Source organism: Narcine bancroftii, chromosome 5 (genome assembly GCF_036971445.1).
Source record: "Narcine bancroftii isolate sNarBan1 chromosome 5, sNarBan1.hap1, whole genome shotgun sequence".
NCBI lineage: Eukaryota > Metazoa > Chordata > Chondrichthyes > Torpediniformes > Narcinidae > Narcine > Narcine bancroftii.
In genome coordinates, this window is record NC_091473.1 from 228611696 (window position 1) to 228632789 (window position 21094).

Below are 21094 nucleotides of genomic sequence, written 5' to 3' on the forward strand. Positions count from 1 at the left end.
CAAAGTGAAGGAAGAAAGTTCAGCGGAGACATCAGGGGTGTGTTTTTTTTACGCAGGGAGTTGGGGATGCCTGGAATGCCTTGCCAGGGATGGTGATGGAGGCTGAAACATTAGGCGCATTTAAGAGACTCTTGGACAGGCACGTGGATCAAAGTAAAATAGAGGTTATGGGATGGGGGGGAGGGTTAGTACTTTTTTAAAGGAATATACAGTAAGACATCAAGGGCCAAAGGGCCTGTACTGTGCTGTTGTGTTCTATTGAGAGTTCAGAAAATGATAGTCATTGGTCAATGCCTTGCTGGGGTAAACGACGTCCTCAGTATTACCAAATACTCTACCAATCAAGGAATAAAGCAACTGCATGATACACCATCAGCTGAATGATCCCTTTTGTACCTTTGATAGTAAAAAAAATTTCATGAGGTAGAAGGGATATTGTTGAAATGTTCTGTGAATTATTGAAAGAATGATACTCGATGAAAAACAATAGATTTTTAAAGGATTTCCCAATTCTAGGGTGTATGTAAACAAATCTTTGAAGATCAGATTGAAAGAGGCGTAGAGGACAGAATGACAGGCAGCATATTTTATAAATTCACTGAACCTGGAAATTGTTGGTGGAGCTGGTTTATTTGACTTGTATGGAAAAGTAAGGAATTTCAGTTGTACAGGGAAGCTGTGGTTATTTTCGCAGAGGCAAGTCAGCAAATAAGGCCAGATGGTGCGAGTCAACCAGAGCTGTGACTGGGAGCAGGAGACCATTACAAGGGAAAAGCAATGACATCTAACCAATCTAGCCATCAGAAATGAATTACTGTAGTTCATGATTTTGAGAAGTGGGCACCGTCCAGGCATTATTGAAATTGTATCTTTAGGTTCCCTGTTGCACTGTTTGGTATTACCACAGTACTAAATAAGAATGAATCAGAACCGACCAAGTCGAGCATCTCTGCACATTATGGGCCATCAGTGTTAGAATTGTGCTTCCTCTCATTACCATTAAGTTAGATGACTGATCCTTGGTCAGCAACTGCATGTGAATGTGAGAAACAGCATCTAGTGTAGTGGGGGGGTGGGTGGGGGGGGGGGGGGGAACCTGTGCAAGCCAACCTGTGCCCCAGTCATAACAAGAAAATGCAGTACCCAAGATAGTATGGAGGCTGATACACAATTTCGAGGGGATTTGCAAATGGCAATATTCTCATGAGGAAGTGATATAAAATTATCGAGTGATCAGTCCCTTGAGTGCATTGTCCAAATCCACAACCTTTGCATCTTAAAGAGACACAGGTAGCAGCCTTAAGGGACTATCACCATTTGCAAATACCCTCTATATCATTACAACTGACTTGGAAATAGAATGCTTTTGTTTTTCACTTCTGTTAAAATCCTACTGCAGGTCAAGTACCCCTTATCCGAAATGCATGGGACCAGAAGTGTTTCCGATTTTGGATTGTTTCGCATTTTGTAATTGTGATTAGGGTAACTGAGCAGCACAGTAGCATACCTGTATCAGCTGTTAAACAACAACAAACAACGGCAAGCTTTCAGTTTCCACCTACGATGGATGCTATGTTTTGAACAAAAGGTTACAGTACACTTGTTTCAACACAATAATGTTGTTAGTCATGTTACACTCAAACATGGCATTTTAAGTGGAGATGAATTTCGGATTTCACATGAAAATAATGTTTTGTACTTAACAAAAAAAAAACTTGATCTCTGCTTACAAAAGATAAATGCAGCACCAAATACAAGAAATTCTGCTGGACGGCTTTTTAAAATGTTTCCTCCGGAGTCATCACAGAGAGTAATGCACATAGATCTGGCGGTGACGATGATTGGTAACAAACTGGAACCCCACATGGGCAAGTGAGGTCAGGTATGGAATTTTCCACTTGTGGTGTCATGTCATCGCTCAGAAAGTTTTAGATTTTGGAGCATTCCGGTGGTTCGGATAAGGGGTACTCGACCTGTATTTTTAATCCAGCAGCATTGTGAGAAAGCCTTCTCCTGATAGACAAATAAATTTCAAGAAAATTCCTCACTGCTGCCTTTCCAAAATTAATTTGGACTTGCCAGTTATGTTCAGGTGTGCTGCATGAAGAGTCAACAATGACTTTCAGAAGGGAACTGGATTAGGTATAGGGCTTTTGCAAATGACCTGATGTTAGAACAATGACATTGTGATCACCATACAATTTTACGTGATCTCTTCTTTGGCAAGTATTCCTCTGTCGCAATTACTTGTTCTGATTGTACCTCCAGAGGCTTATTTTTGGTAACTGCTATTTGCTTCAAACCTTGAGGGAGGCAGGACGTTTTTGTCTGTTGGGCTTATGGTGTGGGTAATCTTCCCTTTATTATGTTGTAATTATAAGGACACTTGTAGAAATTTTATTCATATATTTTTAAAATTATTTTAACTTTTGTCTAAAGAAAATAACTTGATTGAATAGATGTGGTTTTCAAATAAGCACCATTTCACAGTATATCTTGCATTCTCAGCATTATTGAATAAATACATTAAATAAATATATTAATCATTCCATGATTCTGCACAATTTGCCAATCAAGTTAATGGTCAAATGATGTGTGAAAAATACTACATTTTCCACATGAACCAACCCAGTTGTCATATTGATAAACTGGGGCACCTAGTGTATGTTTGCAATTTTTTGTCTGTTGATTTTGAAGTAACTCATTGAAATGTCTATGAGATGTGCAAAATGCTGCCATTTAAATCCTTGGCACATTTGTAACTGGTTCTAAACCAAATTTGATTATCATGAATTTTCTCATCCTTCTGCTCCTCAGCACAGATGCTATGCAGTAATTTGCACTAAAATGTAGCTTTGATTATTGCCTTGAGCAATTGGGTATTTTCAGTTTAGTTGCTCAGCTAACACTTGCCATAATTTACTGCTGTCATGAGCTTTGTTGTACCCTTAATAACCGTAAGAGATCTCGGTGGAAGATCAGTGGTCATTGGATCATGTAGCACCTGTAAAATAGCGATTCATTTGTGGTATCTCACTGTTCTCTAATGTGTTGAATTTTATCTGAAATGTATGTTTGACCTCCAAATATCCACTTTTGGCTACATGCTCATGATGGGCCAAAAAATTTGTCACAGGCTTTGAAATTTTTAAGTTTCTTCTGTTTTTCAGGATCTTCTTGAACTTGCAAGTGTCTTTGTTTTTTTAAAAAGTTCATCTTTCTCAAAATGTGGACTTGGCATCATTTGGTCAGATTTACAGTGATAGTTGCTTTAAGTGACTGGCCACATTTGTGTCAACCTGTGTTTGACCCACTTGTTTTTTTGTGACACTCCAAACAGGTTCAGTCCCTAACATGCCCTTTGGCTCAACTCATTCATGTGGATCAAGTTGGGATTCCGAGCAGGTCCCATTTCCCTGCATTTGGTCCATATCCTTCTAAATCTTTTTGTATATCTGTCCAAATGTCTTTTGAATGTCAGAATTGTACCTGCTTCCATAACTTCTTATATCCAGATATGCACATCTCTCTGAGTGGAAAAATTGTCCAAAGGTCCCACATTAATTTCTCCATTCTCACCTTAAATCTATGCGGGGGGTCGGGGGGTGTTGGGATTGAGCATTCACTTTCACCATGTCCCCCATAATTTTATAAACCTTTTTTGAGGTGACTCCTCAACCATCTGCGCTTCAGGAAGAAAAGACCCAACCCATCCAACATCCCCCTATTATTCAAGCCCTCTGGACATTCACCCAACTGATTGGTGTCTGGTACCTGGTGTAAAATCTTTTGAATTAGTCACCTTTGTAAGTAATGGGCAATAAGACCAAGAATATACTGTTGACCTCAGGATTAATTTTAATCTCCAATCTACATCTGCAACCAACAGAGGCACCTTGACTTGTGTGTTAAATCACGCAGAGAAATCCCAATGCTAACGTCAACCTCAAGGAATCGACATGGCAAATTCCATTTGTGTTGTGATTCTTGCCATGAAATCTGGGTTGTTAATTTAATTCTCTCAGCAGTAATCTCATATGGAGACGAAGGGTAAAATTAAATATGCATTCTCTCTGTTGTACATGTATAGGGATGTCTTTTATAATTGGACTGATTGAACCATTTAACCAACTGGAAACCTGAGCACAACAGTATTATTATCTTAGTCACAATGTTGACTCCATTCATACCTTACTTTTGAGAGAGCACATTATGATGATGAAAGCTGCTCTAATGTTTCTTCACCTTATCGCTGACCTCACATTGATGTTTCTTCCATCAATTATTTCTCCAAAGACATTGAAAATGTCACACATTTACAAATCATTCTTCCTGTGATGCTGATGGAGAAAATCTACTGAGCTTGCAATTGGTTTGTCATTCCTCCTTGAGAAACTTCCAGATTTTTAGTTAAGTAGTCCTCAGTGTGGATTCAACCAAATTCAACCTTATCTGTGCGATGCTGATGAGATTTAAACCAGAAACAAGGAAAGGGGTTTGAGGTAGATGCAGTTTATGCAGGCTGAATGAGTAGGCAAATATATGGCAGGTGTATTGTGGATAAATGTGAAGTGAGGAGAAATAAAAACAGTTGTGAACTTGTCATTTTGAAGGTTGCAGATTGGAAAATGTTGATGTTCAAAGGCATCTGAGAGGCCTTGTACATTCGTCATTGTAAGAAAGCATTCAAGAGCAAACAAGCAGTTAAGTCAGCAAATTGTATGTTGGCCTTAACCGTGAGAGTATAGAAACAAGCTCGTCTTTCAAGACATGGGCACACTAAGAGTATTGAATGTAATTGCAGTTTCCTTGCAATAGGAGAAATAGGCTATTCAACCTATCGAGTCTGCCTCACCATTTAATTACATGCTGATCAATTTTCCCACTCAGCCCTGACCTTCTCATATATTTGATGTCCTGGTTAATGAAGAATCTATCAATCTCTGTTTTAAATGTACCCACTGGCTTGACCTCCACAACAACGTGGCAACAAATTCCAAAGATTTACCACCCTCTGTCCAAAGAAATTCATCTGCATCTCTGTTCTAAGTGAATGCCCTTCCATCTTGAAGTTGTGCCCTCTTGTCCTTGACTCTCCTGCAATGGGAAACAACCTTCCTACATATACTTTAAACTTTGGAAATGTTTCAGTCAGATTTCCCCCCCTCATTCTCCTAAATTCCAACATGTACAGGTGAAGAGCTTGAAGCGCTCTTCACATGATAACCCTTTCCTTTCTGAACAGACCAGGGAGAGCAGCAGAGTTTTGCCTAATTGATTACTGGAACAGCACGACTATTGAAGAAAGGTGTTTTTTGGCTCAGCTACGTTCACTCATGAGAGATTTAATTGAATAATATTTGATAGGTTAGATTCATGGAAATATTCTTCCCCTGGCAGGGGCAGTCTAGAACTAGGGTTTACAATCTCTGGATAAGGGATAAGAGATGTAGTCTAAGAGAAGGAGAATGTTTTCACTTGGTGGGTGAGTATATTGAAAAAGGAAATGGATTTCTGAATACAAGGCATTGAAACACATGGTAAAGAGGAGAAATGAACTATTGAGTTAGAGGATCAGCTGAGATTGTTTTGAATGGTGGAGTCAGCTCTAAGGGCTGAATGGCCTATTCCTGCATCTCTTTTTCTCAGGGGGACCAGAATCCTGGCAGAGGTATTTTCTAGGGCTACTCAGGATCCTTTAAACTAGAATGGTTGGGGGGAGGGAACAAAATAGTACAGAGCAGTAAGGAGAAGGTTAGAATGCAAACAAAGAAAATTTGTAGTAAGTATTTGAATATGGATGGGCAGGTGATAGAGAAGGGAAATGCTCTGGAAGAAGATGAAGGGCAATTGGCAGGAAAAGTAAATAATGTTATTAAAGATGAGGGAAAACAGGGATTAAAAATTGGGAAATCTCTGAAATTCATATATTTTAATGCCAGGAGTATTGTAAAAAAGGTGGATGAGCTGAAGGTGTGGATTGATACTTGGAAGTATGATGTGGTAGCGATTAGTGAGACATGGTTGCAGGAGGGATGTGATTGGCAGCTGAATATCCCTGGGTTTCGTTGTTTTAGGTGTGATAGAGTTGGAGGGGCAAGAGGAGGTGGGGTTGCATTGCTTGTCAGGGAAAATATTACAGCGGTGCCTTGGAAGGATAGATTAGAGGGCACATCCACGGAGGCTATTTGGGTGGAACTGAGGAGTAGGAAAGGAGAGGTTACACTTGTAGGGGTGTATTATAGACCACCGGAGGGGACCGAGACCTAGAGGAGCAAATCTGTAGGGAGATAGTAGATATTTGTGATAAGCACAGAGTTGTAATTATGGGAGATTTTAATTTTCCACATATAGATTGGAAAACACATTCTGTGAAAGGACTAGATGGGTTAGAGTTTGTGAAATGTGTGCAAGATAGTTTTTTACAATAATATGTAGAGGTGCCAACCAGAGAAGGAGCAGTGTTAGATCTACTGTTGGCAAATGGGATGGGTCAAGTGACGGAGGTTAGTGTTGGTGAGCACTTCGGGTCCAGTGATCATAATGCCATCAGCTTCAATGTCATTATGGAAAGAGAGAAGTCAGGGCCAAGGGTTGAGGTTTTTGATTGGGGAAAAGCTAGTTTTGAGGAGATGCGAAAGGACTTGCAGGGTGTGCATTGGGACAATTTGTTTTATGGGCAGGATGTAGTAGAGAGATGGAAGTCTTTTAAAGATCAGATTTTGCGAGTGCAAAAGCTTTATGTTCCTGTTAGGTTAAAAGGAGGGGCAAAAGGTTTGAGAGAGCCGTGGTTTTCAAGGAATATTGGAAACATGGTTCAAAGAAAAAGGGAGGCATACATTAGATATAAGAAGCATGGAGTTAAGGGGATGTTTGAAAGATACATTGAATGTAAGAGGAATCTTAAGAGAGGAATTAGGAAAGCTAAAAGAAGGTACGAGGAAACTATGGCAAGCAGGGTGAAAACTAATCCAAAAGAGTTCTACAAATATGTTAATGGTAAAAGGAAAGCTAGAGACAAAATTGGTCCCTTAGAGAATCAGAGCGGAAAACTGTATGTGGAGCCTAGAGAAATGGGGGAGATATTGAACAGTTTCTTTTCTTCGGTATTCACTAAGGAGAAGGATATTGGGAGATGTGAGATAAAAAAAAGCAAATTGGGTAAATATGGGGAATATAGAGATTACAAAAGTTGTAGTTTTAGGGCTTTTGAAGAATATAAAGGTGGATAAGTCTCCGGGACCAGACAGGATCTTCCCCAGGACATTGAGAGAAGTGAAGGAGAAAATAGCAGAGGCTCTGGCGGTAATTTTCCAAATGTCATTAGATATGGGGATAGTGCCGGAGGATTGGCGCATTGCGCATGTGGTTCCGTTATTTAAAAAGGGTTCAAGGAGGAAGCCTGGCAACTATCGGCCTGTAAGTTTGACGTCTGTGGTAGGTAAATTAATGGAGAAAATTCTTAGAGATAGTACTTATAAACATCTGGATAGACAGGGTCTGATCAGGAGCACTCAACATGGATTTGTGGGAGGAAGGTCATGTTTGACCAATCTGATTGAATTTTTTGAAGAGGTGACTAGGAATGTGGATGAGGGTAGCGCAGTGGATGTTGTCTATATGGACTTCAGTAAGGCCTTCGATAAGGTTCCACATGGAATGTTAGTTAAGAAGGTGCAGTCTTTAGGTATAAATTTTGAGATAGTCAAATGGATTGAACATTGGCTGAAAGGGAGAGGCCAGAGAGTGGTAGTGGATAATTGTCTGTCAGGTTGGAGGCCGGTGACCAGTGGTGTGCCTCAAGGATCTGTATTGGGCCCATTGTTGTTCGTTATATACATTAATGATCTAGATGATGGGGTGGTAAATTGGATTAGTAAATATGCAGACGATACTAAGATAGGTGGAATAGTGGATAATGAAGAAGGTTTTCAAGGATTGCAGAGGGATTTGGGCTGCTTAGAAAAGTGGGCTGAAAAATGGCAGATGGAATTTAATGCTGATAAGTGTGAGGTGCTTCATTTTGGTAAGAAGAATCAGAACAGGACATACGTGGTAAATGGGAGAACATTGATGAATACAGAAGAGCAGAAAGATTTAGGAGTAACGGTACATCGTTCCCTGAAGGTAGAAACTCACATGAATAGGGTGGTGAAGAAGGCTTTTAGTATGCTGGCCTTTATCAATCATTGCATGGAATATAGGAGTTGGGAGGTGATGTTGAGACTATAAGACGTTGGTGCGGCCTAATTTGGAGTTCTGTGTGCAGTTCTGGTCGCCTAGTTATAGGAAGGATATAAACAGAGTGGAGAGAGTGCAGAGAAGGTTTACCAGAATGTTACCTGGGTTTAAACATCTAGAGTATAGGGAGAGATTGGACAGATTAGGTCTTTATTCTTTGGAGCGTAGAAGGTTGAGAGGGGATTTGATAGAAGTATTTAAGATTATGAAAGGGATAGACAGAGTGGATGTGGATAGACTATTTCTGTTAAGAGGAGGAAAGATTAAAACAAGAGGACATGAGTTAAGAATTAAGGGGCAGAGGTTTAGAGGTAACATGAGGGGGAACTTCTTTACTCAGAGAGTGGTAGACGTGTGGAATGAGCTTCCGGGAGAAATAGTGGCGGCGGAGTCAATTGTATTATTTAAGAAAAGGTTGGACAGGTATATGGATGAGAAGAAGATGGAGGGTTATGGGCATTGTGCAGGGAGGTGGGACTAGAGAGGGGTGTTTGGTTCGGTGCGGACTAGAAGGGCCTAATGGCCTGTTTCCGTGCTGTAAATTGTTATGTTATGTTAATGCTGCTTCAAATTTGCTTTGTATAGAGCGTGGGTAAACTTTAATTTGTGTGCCAGACATACTTATGTGCTCACATATCATGTACTTACGATTTGTGCCCTGCAACCCCACTAACACCTCCTCCCTCACTACCATTCAGGGTCGAAAAGCAGTCCTTCCAATTGAGCTGTACTTCACCTGCCAATCTGTAGGGGTAATTTCCTGGATTTGGTGCTGCTTCCTCTCCATCAAGGAGACGACGCAGATTGGGGGAATCACATCATTGAGCACCTTTGCTCTGTTCGTCGCAACATCAGGATCTCCCAGTCAAAGCCCATTTTAATTCCACTTCCCGTCCTGAACATGTTTGACCATGACCTACTATACTGCCACTGCGAGGTCACAAGCAAATTGGAGGAAGGCAACCTTGTGGTCTGTCTCAACAGGTTCCAACATCACAGCATTAACATACGTTTCTATATTTCCTGATAGCCTCCTCCCTTGTAATTAAAACCTCCCCTTGCTTTCCCTAAACTCTCTGGATGCTTTCCTCCTCCTCTCTTTCCTGCCTTCTTGACCTGCCCATCACTCACTCCTTCCTTACTCCAGCTCCCCACCCCTGTCCTTCCACCTATCAGAGTACTTCCTCAGCTCTCTGCCTCTTCCTCCTATCCCATTTCTTCCCTCTCTGTTCACCTATTATCTGCTAGCTTGTGCTCTTCCCCTCCCCCTTCCATTCCCTTTAGATTCAAGCTTCTCCAATTTTGTTGTTCCTGATGAAGAGTTATGGCCTGAAACATTGACTGTGAATTACAGCCTTTCTCAACCTTTTATTTGCTATGCCCCCCCCACCAAGGACTCTGCTCAAAGTTTATGGGCCCCCTTCTCTGCAAAGCAATCAAGTTTTGGTTTCTTACAAACTTCTCTCCTAACAACTACATAAAAAAAAACAAAAATAATTGTTACATGAGGTGAAAAGAACACAAAGCTTTTACTTAAATGTGCTGTGGTCCCCATGGTGTATTGCCTTCCATGGTGTATTGCCTTCCATGGTGTATTGCCTTCCATGGTGTATTGCCTTCCATGGTGTATTGCCTTCCATGGTGTATTGCCTTCCATGGTCTATTGCCTTCCATGGTGTATTGCCTTCCATGGTCTATTGCCTTCCATGGTCTTTTGCCTTCCATGGTCTTTTGCCTTCCATGGTCTATTGCCTTCCATGGATGCAGCCTGACCCACTGAATTCCTCCAGCAGTTTGTGTATTGCCCCAGTTTTTTTTAGCATCTACCATCTTTCTGTTGACCTCCATATTGCAGCAGCCATTCTTTTGGTCATTTTTCCAGGAAGATCGACGAGAGTCTCGACTAACACTTCGCCCACCAAGTTTAGCAACACCACATGCTCCCATTCAGAATTGGCAGCACCAGCCAGAGAAGCTCATCTTTGAGTCTTGTGGTTATGAAGCTAATGTGAGTATCTGCCTGTGGACCTAACTTTTTTGGTGCCATTAATAAAGAAATAAGACATGTATCTTTTGTTGTATAATTAATGACCTGCTCAATTTAGTGCATTACTCTTGGGATGAAGTTATAGTGATTGTGAACGTTAAGATCCAAAGATCAATGGTGATGAATGATTGGAGGATCTTGGAGAAAATTCCCCAGTGAGTATTGTTGATGTTCACATTCTTTGATAAGTTGGCCTCTTACCATTGCTCTGACAAAGGTATTCAGTTAAATTACGTTACCTTTATTTCTTATGAGCAGTCACATTATACATAAGCCGAACTATCTTTCTTTGGCTTGGCTTCGCGGACGAAGATTTATGGAGGGGTAATGTCCACGTCAGCTGCAGGCTCGTTTGTGGCTGACAAGTCCGATGCGGGACAGGCAGACACGGTTGCAGCGGTTGCAGGGGAAAATTGGTGGGTTGGGGTTGGGTGTTGGGTTTTTCCTCCTTTGCCTTTTGTCAGTGAGGTGGGCTCTGCGGTCTTCTTCAAAGGAGGTTGCTGCCCGCCAAACTGTGAGGCGCCAAGATGCACGGTTTGAGGCGATATCAGCCCACTGGCGATGGTCAACGTGGCAGGCACCAAGAGATTTCTTTAGGCAGTCCTTGTACCTTTTCTTTGATGCACCTCTGTCACAGTGGCCAGTGGAGAGCTCGCCATATAACACGATCTTGAACTATAAGGCTATACCATTTATGCCATCCTATTGGATGACTAATAACAAAGTGTCATTTAAATTTTATTTGGATATTTTAAAATAAACCACTGTTGGCTCCTGTAACTGGCCTTTTAAAGCCTATGCAGAGCCAACAGCAGTTAGGCTGGATACATGGACCCTGTGGAGGAGAGCTGAGACTTTGCAAATAACTAGATGCGCTAGATTGCGTGAGAGCCGGCGGAAAGATGGTGTTGAGATTTCACTGTCAAGGTACGGATTTTAGACCTTGCATCTAGGACGTACCAATTTTTTAAATAGTTTTGAGGATTGACCTTTTTGATGGTCTATACAGTATGTTTGCTTTTTCCATAAATGGCAATGTGCCATTTGCACTGGATTACCCTTGTAATTGAGAGTAAGGAAGTTACTGTTTCAGAAACCATTGAATTCTCACTGATCTTCAATGGCATTGATTTGTCAAAAACTTTGATCTTTAGTTGCCCACCCAACCTGTTACCCAAGGTTATGGTAAAGTGTTGTAAAGCAATTGTTGGAAGTTTCTCCAACTTAGCAGAAGTTTGCATCATTTTTATAAATTAGACTAACTGTAGGCCAGAACGACTTTTTAATTTCTTTGTCTTCGATAAGAATGCACTCATTTATTTTCTGAATAATGTGTTGCATCTCAGGTTTCTGTTACATTTGTTATGTTTATAAATGATGCAAGGCACACGGCCTATTATTTATTCCACTCATAAAAAAATTAAAAAGCATTAATTCAAAGAACATTTTGCAAATTAACTCAAAACAATCAATCTTATAAAACAGTTGACTTATTATGATTAATTCTATCTCTATTTGTTGCAGTATTTGGGTTCCATGCTTATTAAAGACCTCAAGGGAACTGAATCAACCCAGGACGCATGTGCAAAAATGAGGGTTGGTGTCTGTACTCACAGATTGACAGTATTTTGGATTAAGCCATGTTTGAATCTTTAATACATCTCCTGTGCTTTGTGTCTAGAAATCTACAGAACAAATGAAAAAGATACCAACTATTTTCCTCTCCATCACTTACAAAGGTGTAAAATTCATTGATGCATTTAACAAGGTATTTATAGAGTAATCAAACTTAAATACTTCCACTTTTGTATATTTTGACTTTCAGTCAATTTTGGGATAATTTTGTTAGATTTCGATCAGCAGAGAAATGGAAGTTGAATGAGCCTTTTTATTATGTTACCTCCATGTCTCTTGATCCTCCAGTTACAGAATATTTTGTATGTTGCCAAAGATAACCTGGATTTTTAACACACTTATCGTAAATCTGTAACACACAAAACAGTCTTTTTTTTTAAGTAATGGTGTATTTATCATTGTACGTGGCTATTTAGTTTAGTGATGTGCATGAGAGGGGAAACGTCATCGCGATTTTTAAAAAGTTTTAGCATCGTCCTGATATCAATATAGTGCAAGTATATGAATGGAAACGTGACTAGAAACAGTTACTTCCCCCATGCCTGTTTTTCCCCTCACAACCGAAAATAAACCGTTCTTTACCTTTTGGGGATCTTTTTATTTACCTGACATCTCAATGGGTAATTGGGTGAAGTGGAATTATGTTTCATCAGGAAATTTTATGATTCTTCTCACTGGGAAATCAGTTTACGAAACAGAACAGAAATGGGATATTTTTACACAGTTGCTATTAAGTATTTGAGAGTTGCAACATTTTCAGTGTCTTGCTTCCAAACATGGGATTGTGAGTGCTTCTCAAAATGCAGATATTTCTAAGTAAAAATACAGAAGCTCACAGTGCTCTACATGAACATTACAGTAGTCAAAGGCCTTCAACAACCTGGAAACATACCTGAATTATACCAACAGAAACATTCCTTCAAACCAGCTTGACAGCTTCTCTGGTATTGCGTTTATTTTTTTTTCTGTTTTGTCTTGATTTACCTCGGACACAGACTAACAGTTATTGGTGGCATTGTCATTTAAAAATGGCCCAGAGGACCTAGTATCATTGATGCTCCCCTATCTGCAAATCCTTATGCAGAGCCCTGAGTGGCAACTTTCCTGCAAGACCAGTCCTGCTTCTCATGGAAAACTGGGTTCTTGAATATAAATTACATGTTACAATTAGACTAGAAGAAACAACCACTAGAAATGATAAAAGAAATTTCAAAAACTGGTTCATTTATGTCCTCTGTAAACTGTTGCCAAGGCTTGCAAAAAGTGATGCATGTTTTGGGCTTTCAGAAACATTCAAAAATTAGTTAAATTAAAAATAGCTTTAAGTATTGAAATAAACTCATGCACAAAAACAATTACTTATCGTGGCCTGTCTCCATTGAAATAAGGAATCGCTGTGCCTGGCACAGATTGAGCTTGTGGATATGTCATTCTTACACTGGGGAACTGTTGGAATGGAAAAAGCTGGGGTTCAACAAATCAGTGGCCTCTATGGAGAGAAAAACAGTTGATCTTTTGACACAGATCGTCATGTAATTGACGTTCATGGACCTGAGTCATAGTCTTTTATCCATTTCCACAAATGCTGCCTGATCCCTTGAATGTCCCGAAATCTTCCCGTTTTTATTTCAGATTTCCATCATTTGCAATTTTTCTTCTTTTCAGCAAAGTGTAGCTCATAGTAGGTGGGCTTGATTTTTCACAACTTCTATCCTTCTCAACCACAACCAGTTGCTTCTTGTTTTTTTTTCTGTATTGATGAACTTTCTAAACAATTGAATAATGTGTTTCATTGACAGAATATCATTGCTGAACATGAAATCCGCAATATTTCCTGTGCTGCCCAGGATCCTGAAGATCTTTGCACATTTGCGTACATCACTAAAGACCTACAAACAAATCATCATTATTGTCATGTTTTCAGCACGCTTGATGTAGTATGTTATTATCCTTGTTTTTGTGTTCAAAAGAAATATTTAATTCATTACTGTTGTGCTTTCCTGTAAGATTCAAGCCATTAAGAGTTTAATTCTTGGACCATAACGTCCCTTTTGCCAAATGTGACAATGGACTCCTCTGCCAATCCTTAAAAATAACTATTAAAGTTTGCTTGATGGCACGATTGTTTTTCTGATCATTAGGGTTCGCAATGTTTGGATATGCTTCCCAAATCCCATTCCCAAAAGGCAATTTGGTGAAGGGTAATAACTGTAAATAAAAGTTCCATCTATTTTAAGGGCAGATGGCTTTGGGAAGTTTTAATATTCACTACTTCTTATCCAAAGCCATTGGAAGGGGTGTCCTCTTGTCAACTGCATGACCCACAGCCAAATGTTTTAGTAGATCCCCACGTTGAATAGGAGGAGTTTGGGCGACACAGGATAAGAGAGATTGGTACTGAAGGGGGGAATATTATAGGATGAAACTTTGTATTAAAAAGAAATGATTTGTAAAATGAAAGGTGTGATGAAACCATGAATTTACACATGAAAAAAATAGCACTGCACACGATTTAGAAGAAGCATATTCAAGAGCATTTCAAAATATTGGATAATGCAGAGGGGACAAAATGACAATTTCTTTTGGTTTAACTTGTGCAATTCAGCTAAGCCGAGCCTTCACGATCTGAGGACTGTAAAACATGGGTCATTTTTTCATAAAACACATCCTAAGATGCTGTTCTTATTGAGGCTGCCAACATCATGGAATTTTTCCAAGGCTAGATAGCTTGATGCACACTTTTCCTCACCTTCAGGGCCCTGGCATCCTCTTGTCCATTCCACAAGGCATTGAATGGTGGGATGGGCTTGGACTTGAAACGAAGCAGCACCTTGGTTGGAAGTGAGCTTTGGTAGAATTATGTGCTTTGCAGATGAGACAGAGAATGAGAGATATGAAGAAAATGTTATGTCATTATATTTTATGCCAGATAATGTCATTGTAATGCTTTTCTCTAATGGAAAAGGTTTACAAGTTTGGGGTTCTGACCATAATATTTAAAAACAATGACAAAATTTTTTTCTAAGCTAGATTCAGCAACATAGAGATTTCAGTGTCCAATTCCTTCAGATTTTGAAAATGGCAATTTTTATGTGTATTTTTATATTTTTCATTCATCATGTTACTTGTTTTAAAAATATGCATGTCTGATACATCCTTAATGGTCATGACATTGGAAAGGTTATGCATCGATTTGACAGAATTTTCACATTATTTACTGTATAAAAATAGAATGGTGTTGGTTGACTTGCAATTAAATGGTGTTTGCAATGCTAAAGGAATAAAAAATGAAATCGTAATTTACTCATTGCTTCTCTTTCCCCCCCCCCCCCCCTAGAATTTAACATATGAAATAATCCTTACATTAGGACAGGCATTTGAAGTGGCCTATCAACTTGCACTGCAAGCCCAGAAACCTGCTCAGACGTCTCTTTCCACCGCTGAAACAGAATCTGGAGAAACGAGGACATCTAAGCCAGTCCCCAAACCACGGTCCAGCATGAGGAAATCTGTTGTAAGTTTATTCCATTTTATTTGTTGACGTTTTTTCCTGAAATTATTTAACAAGTTGAAGGAAACTCAGGTTTGACAAAAATAATTTTAATGAAGTATTATTGTGTTTAGCTTCAAGATAGTAACTATTTAAATGTGATTTATCCTCATTATCAGCATTTTAATACGTTGTTTGGAAATCCACTTACAAAAGGCAAATACAACTGAAGCAGTGCGCAATTGTGTTCTGAGATGTGACGTTGAAGTAAAATAGATTTGTGCTTTAGTGAATTTGTATGTTGAGCAATTAGATAGGATAAAAGGTAACTCCACTATCTCGACAGAAGCTCCGTTCAATTGGAAACAAACAATACTTTAGATCACTGAAATATGTTGTCAGCATTCAGGAAGGAGCACAAAAGAGGATGAACAGTTTATCTGTGCAGAATTCATTGTAAGGAATCCCAGGCAACTGTTAGCCATATTCCTCATGCCATTCAGAGTAAGGATGTGTGTTCAAGAGTCCTTTATTTCTCATGTAATAATAAAGAAAATTAATATTACACGATTTCCTTCTGCTTGCCATAAGGTAAAGAGTCACCATTAATATTGCTTACTGTAAGATAGAAAGAGTAGCAAAAGAGAGTCCCTACAGATACGCTGAGTGTCCATGGATTCACTTCAAGCATTCCTGCAGCCTCGGCAACCACACAGACCCCTATTTGATCCATTGGCTCCAGTTCCAAATCTCCCACATGATCCGGAAACTTTCAACACCTGAGGCCCCTTGGGGGCACTTCTTGCACTCAGCACCCTCACAAATCCTGGTTCCAAGAGTTCCTCGATGGCAAGTCATTGACTGCCTGCAGCCTGTGTGGGTCCTTCAGCCACTGAGCCCCTCACTGCTCTGCTGTCATGATCTCTGTCCTGTAGAGTCATCTCCTCTGCTTCTCTTTCTCAATGGGTGGCGTTGTGCCCTGCTTCAGTCCACTGCTCCCTGAAGTCCGCAACACCCTACTGAGCAATGGTACCACCATTTGGGCACAGGCCCTGATGTTTCAGGATTTTAATTAAAAATACTGGGTCTTTTAATAGGGCGTTAAAAGCCTGTACAGAGCTGCTGGCATTAGGGCAGGGAGGTTGGGCCCTGTGCTATATCTCTGATCCCTGCTCTCCACATTATTGCATTAGCTCAGGCAGTGTCACCGTTTATTTTTCAGACCTACGGACCAACTCACCCTTAGATGAGATTTTCTTCAGTGAAATTAGATTTTCTTCAGTGAAAAGATGTAGGAATATTGGGATTGAATGGAGAGATTTACTTTCTGTGTACTCCATTTTTATCTGAAGACCATTGAATGTAGGAATCTGAATCAAGAAAATGTCCCATTCACGTGTGCCAGAAAATGTTCCCTTTCCCTTCGGGGTAGAGTGGTTAGTGTAGCAGTTCGTACAACACTATTGCAATGACAGCAACCCAGATTCGAACCTTGACGCTGTCTGAAAGGAATTTGTACATTCTCCCCATGTCTACATGAGTTTCTTCTCACCCTTCAAAACATACGAGTGTTGTAGGTTAATTGGGGTATCTGGGCAACAAGGGCTCATAGGCTGGAAGGGCCTGTTACTGTAGTATATGTCTAAATTTAAACATTTAAAATATAAACCTTGACAGAATTAAAGAACTTGCATGAATGTTATGCCTTTAAAAGAAAATTACCAAGGGACAACAATCACATTTATCCTTGAGTTTGCTTCACATTGTACAGCAGCTATTGTGTTGGTCATTGAAAATGCATTAGTAGATGGTAATTGATTCAATTAATACAGTAATGACCTGGTGATGACCTGGCTGGATGTTATAGTATGCCATAACTAGTTCACTAATGACTTCTGTCATTTCTTGCCAAATGGACCAGGTGCAGCCACTTAATAGCAGATGCTGTTACCGTCACACGTGCACTACTCACAGGCCTTCGCTTCCACCTCTACCGCTGCATTCGTTCAGCCATGGAGTCCAGGTTTCTCTCTATATTTATATATCACTCTTTCCGATCTTCTCATCTCCATTTCCATCCATGCATGGCAACCACAGCATTGAAATAAAAGTTGACATTAGTTATTAATGGGAGCTAATATTCCAAATCCTACTTTTAATGTACAGCTTGTATGTTCTGAAATTAAGATACAAAAAGAGCTATTTGCAGACTGTGATACTGGGATGCACCAACTAAAACAAAACCTTGAGATTTGAGAATAAATTCTACTTTTTAATTTAAATATAACTGAATCATTTTACAAATTCGAGTTCAATGGGTTGGAAATAGGTGCACAAAACTGGAACATTTGTAGAAATTCGTGAGAAAAAGGCACAAATTATATATAATCACTGACATTGCAACTTCCAGCTTATCCCATTTCTTGCTTTTTCTTTCTTCTTTCCATTTATATTCTTTCTTTTCCAATAATTGTCACATTTCTTTTGAAATTATTCATCCCAGATTTTAGTCCTGATTTATTTTTTAACAATATGTCAGTATTCCCAAAATTAAAAGATACTGTATTGTTGAGAAATGTCCATTGCAATGCATAGACCATGTATTTAGTAAATCACAAAATTCTGTAGACACCGTGGTTGGAATAAAAAACACACAAAACTCCTTTATGTAGCAAAGGTAAAGATACATAACAGATATTTCGGGCTTGAGCCCTTCATCAAAGTAGAGCAAGTATTTAATTCTTTGGTACATAGCATGTTCAAGTTTCCAAAAAAATTAATCTACCTATCTAGGTGATTACTTAATTCCATTTATACATTTTAAACAAAAGTAGATTTGAGGATTGCTTCACAGCTGGCACTGTGTACTTGAGCCATTATAAATTTAAGATAAATTGCAGTTTAGCCTATTTATGAATGTGTGTTTGAAGTCAATGCAGGAAAATTAAGTGGCAGGTGGCAAGACTCATTTATGGTCAGTTACTGAATTCATTCTCCAATGTTTGCATTTCTTTTACTATTCCGAAAAAATATAAACATGTGTGAAGATTGTTTAATAAAATGTGGTTCACATGAGGCAATAGTGTAAATTCATACTTGCTGCGTTAGTGTTCAGCTCTAACCATTGACGAAACAGAAGTAGATCACAGATACTCACCTTAGGATTGCATTTCTGTCCAAAATTCAGGTTCTGCCTTAATTTTTTTCAGTCCTTCTCTGAAATAACTTCCTCCTTGTAATTTTAGTTTGCAAAATCTTGGGATGTGTGGTTGAAAAGAAGATTAGAATCGTGATTTTTTTTTTCTTTCTCCCTTGTGCTTATTCTTCCTCCATATTTTTATATTTATCACTGCTGCTTGATGAAAGTTTTGTCAATGATTCATTTACATATCAATTAAGATTTCTGTTCCAGTAAAGAATATTTCATTTGTTCTACCAATTTCTTTTTGGGTGGCATGTTTAGAAAGGATGGCACTGTTAGCTTAGCAGTTAGCGAGCGTAATGCTGTTCGCCAGCGATCGGGACCGGGGTTTGAATCCCGCACCGTCTGTAAGGAGTTTGTACGTGGGTTTTCCCCAGGGGCTCCACTTTCCTTCCACCCTTCAAAATGTGCCAGGTTAATTGGGTGTAATTGGGCGGTGCGGGCTCATGGGCTGAAAGGGCCTGTTACTGTGTTGCAGGTCTAATTTTTTTTTAAATTAATGCAAGACGTGATTGTCGTAGCCTGATGAGTTTAGCAATACCCCTGTTTCAATGGATATGAAGCGACTGGTATCAGCGCAAGGCACTTTTGTACTTGGTTATTTTGAAGGATGGCTTTTTTTTGGCTGATTCCTCAATGTACGAGAGAGTTCAGCATGAATTGAAAAACAATCTTTCACATTATCAATATCTGCTGCTGAATTTATCCTGAGAAATACATCTTTAAGTAAATGTTCATTGGAGGAGGCCATTCTGAAGTTGAAGTCGACAACTTTTAGGTTTAGACGTGCTTCCAGTAAGCCACAGTTACACACCTGGAAAATGTTGTAGGGTTTGAAAGTCCATCATTGGATATGTAAAAATGTTACAATTAGCAAATTTAATGCTGGCCGTGTTATTGATTCTTCTGCTTGCTTAAGTCAGGACTGAACCAATAGAATCTGACATAGAATTGGGATCTTAATTATTTCTTTATGAATTCCAGTCCTAGTAATTGGGAGAGAAAATAATGTTCTGTTAACTTCACTACTGGGTCTATTTATTTTTCAACTTTTTTCAAAGTCTTTGATCAAATTTTAATTATAGCAATTTTACATTTTTGGATGCCTCTGAGTGTCAAAGACATTTAAAAACTTTTCTTTAAAATATTTTTATTGATTTTAATAAAGAACTTATGTGAACAAAAAGGGTATAATTCAATAAGATAGTATGAACAGTTACATAAACTAAAGAAGATATTCCATATATCACTAACATGCATGAATTGTAAATCATATCCATAATTCATATTCTAAATAGTATACATCTTTTTAGGGGGAAAAAACTAATAATATTTTTTTAAAACAAAGAAAATAATAGAGAAAAAAAACTCAAACCCCTTACCTAACTGCATTGCCAGATGCATTATATGACATGTATTAAAAGAAAAATGGTTTTAAAAAAAGGAACATGGAAAAGATAGGTCAAGCAATTTAATTACATTGGAGTAAAGTTATAAACTAAGATATTGAGTCATAAATGACCCTCATAATTTCTGGAATCTTGTATCTGAATTATTGAATAACGAATCTTTTGCTACCTTTAAGAAAGAAATATCATTTTTAACAGCAAATAAATACTTATCTCTCACAAAGTCTGTCAGGAGGTTGCTCGGCTGTGCTCTCAGCAGGGTGCTGTTTGAAATCTTGCAGCATTTCTCCAAGATGCAGGCTGTCAGCTCAGTAAGTGTGCCAGAAGTCCAGTCAAATGATTGCAACTGGGCAGACACCATAGATGTGGGCAGTGAATCAAATCTGGCATGACTTGACCCATCGAGATTTATGTCAGATTACACATGGGAAATCACAGACAAGCGGTTTGCCACACAGACTGGTTCCTCCAGAATTTTTCACCTTGCATTCCCTTGCTGGTGACAACAATACTTAGTCTTAAGCAAATGATTCATCATTTCAGTGATAAATTATCTTCAAACTGATCAAAAGAACAAAAAACAGTATTTCTTCAGTGAATTTGCATGATAGTTGGTAAGTGTTTAATTCGCAGGGTGTTGCAGTAATGATTTTACGTTTGCAATGGTCAAATATACAATTTCAGCATCGGTGTTGCAAGGTTATTGACGTGAATAATGGGAAGTCGTAATTTCTGTGGTCCATTATGCTTGATGGGCCCTTGAGGCAATGTGCCTTTGCATTGGTTAACAGAATACCTGAATTGATCCTGGTACAGTATTACATCATAAATGACACCGTAAATTGGATTGTGATGTCGTAAAGCATGTGACTTTTATTCTTCTTTGAAGCCATGTTTTCCAAATGGGTTTTGCAGTAAAAAAAATTGAAAAAGACAATGATGAGAATGTACTGTTGAACTACAGATAGCTTCAGCATTATATAAGAGGTTTTTGAAGTTAGCAGCTAAACCTTCTGGCTCTATCAACTTACTATTTACTGGTAATTATGTTTTTCTTTAGTTGCTTACTT

The 21094-nt window shown here is 39.0% G+C and overlaps 1 protein-coding gene and 1 long non-coding RNA gene across 27 annotated transcripts in view; one reads left to right on the forward strand and one right to left on the reverse strand.

Annotated features, from left to right (window-relative positions):
* LOC138764999 (ankyrin repeat and SAM domain-containing protein 1A-like) overlaps positions 1-21094 on the forward strand; it is a 335613-nt gene that overhangs the window by 253093 nt on the left and 61426 nt on the right. For 21 of the 25 annotated variants that reach the window (XR_011358405.1, XR_011358406.1, XM_069941579.1 and 18 more), the window contains 5 exons: positions 10124-10249; positions 11813-11884; positions 11970-12056; positions 13723-13860; positions 15261-15437. Coding sequence is in view for 23 of the 25 variants with exons in the window: in XM_069941579.1 (XP_069797680.1) it covers positions 10124-10249; positions 11813-11884; positions 11970-12056; positions 13723-13860; positions 15261-15437 (600 nt within the window). In the remaining 2 variants the exon portion in view is untranslated. The remainder of the gene's footprint in view (positions 1-10123; positions 10250-11812; positions 11885-11969; positions 12057-13722; positions 13861-15260; positions 15438-21094) is intronic. The other 4 variants (XM_069941573.1, XM_069941583.1, XM_069941587.1 and 1 more) reach the window with 3 other exon arrangements.
* Positions 11642-19617, reverse strand: LOC138765001 (uncharacterized). Of its 2 annotated transcripts, none has more exons than XR_011358409.1 (5): positions 18571-19617; positions 17386-17589; positions 15287-15473; positions 14673-14787; positions 11642-13812 (listed from the first exon to the last, which is right to left on the reverse strand). It is a non-coding gene; the product is annotated as an uncharacterized lncRNA (long non-coding RNA). The 2 variants fall into 2 exon arrangements; XR_011358408.1 differs by having other exon boundaries at positions 11643-13812; positions 17386-17479.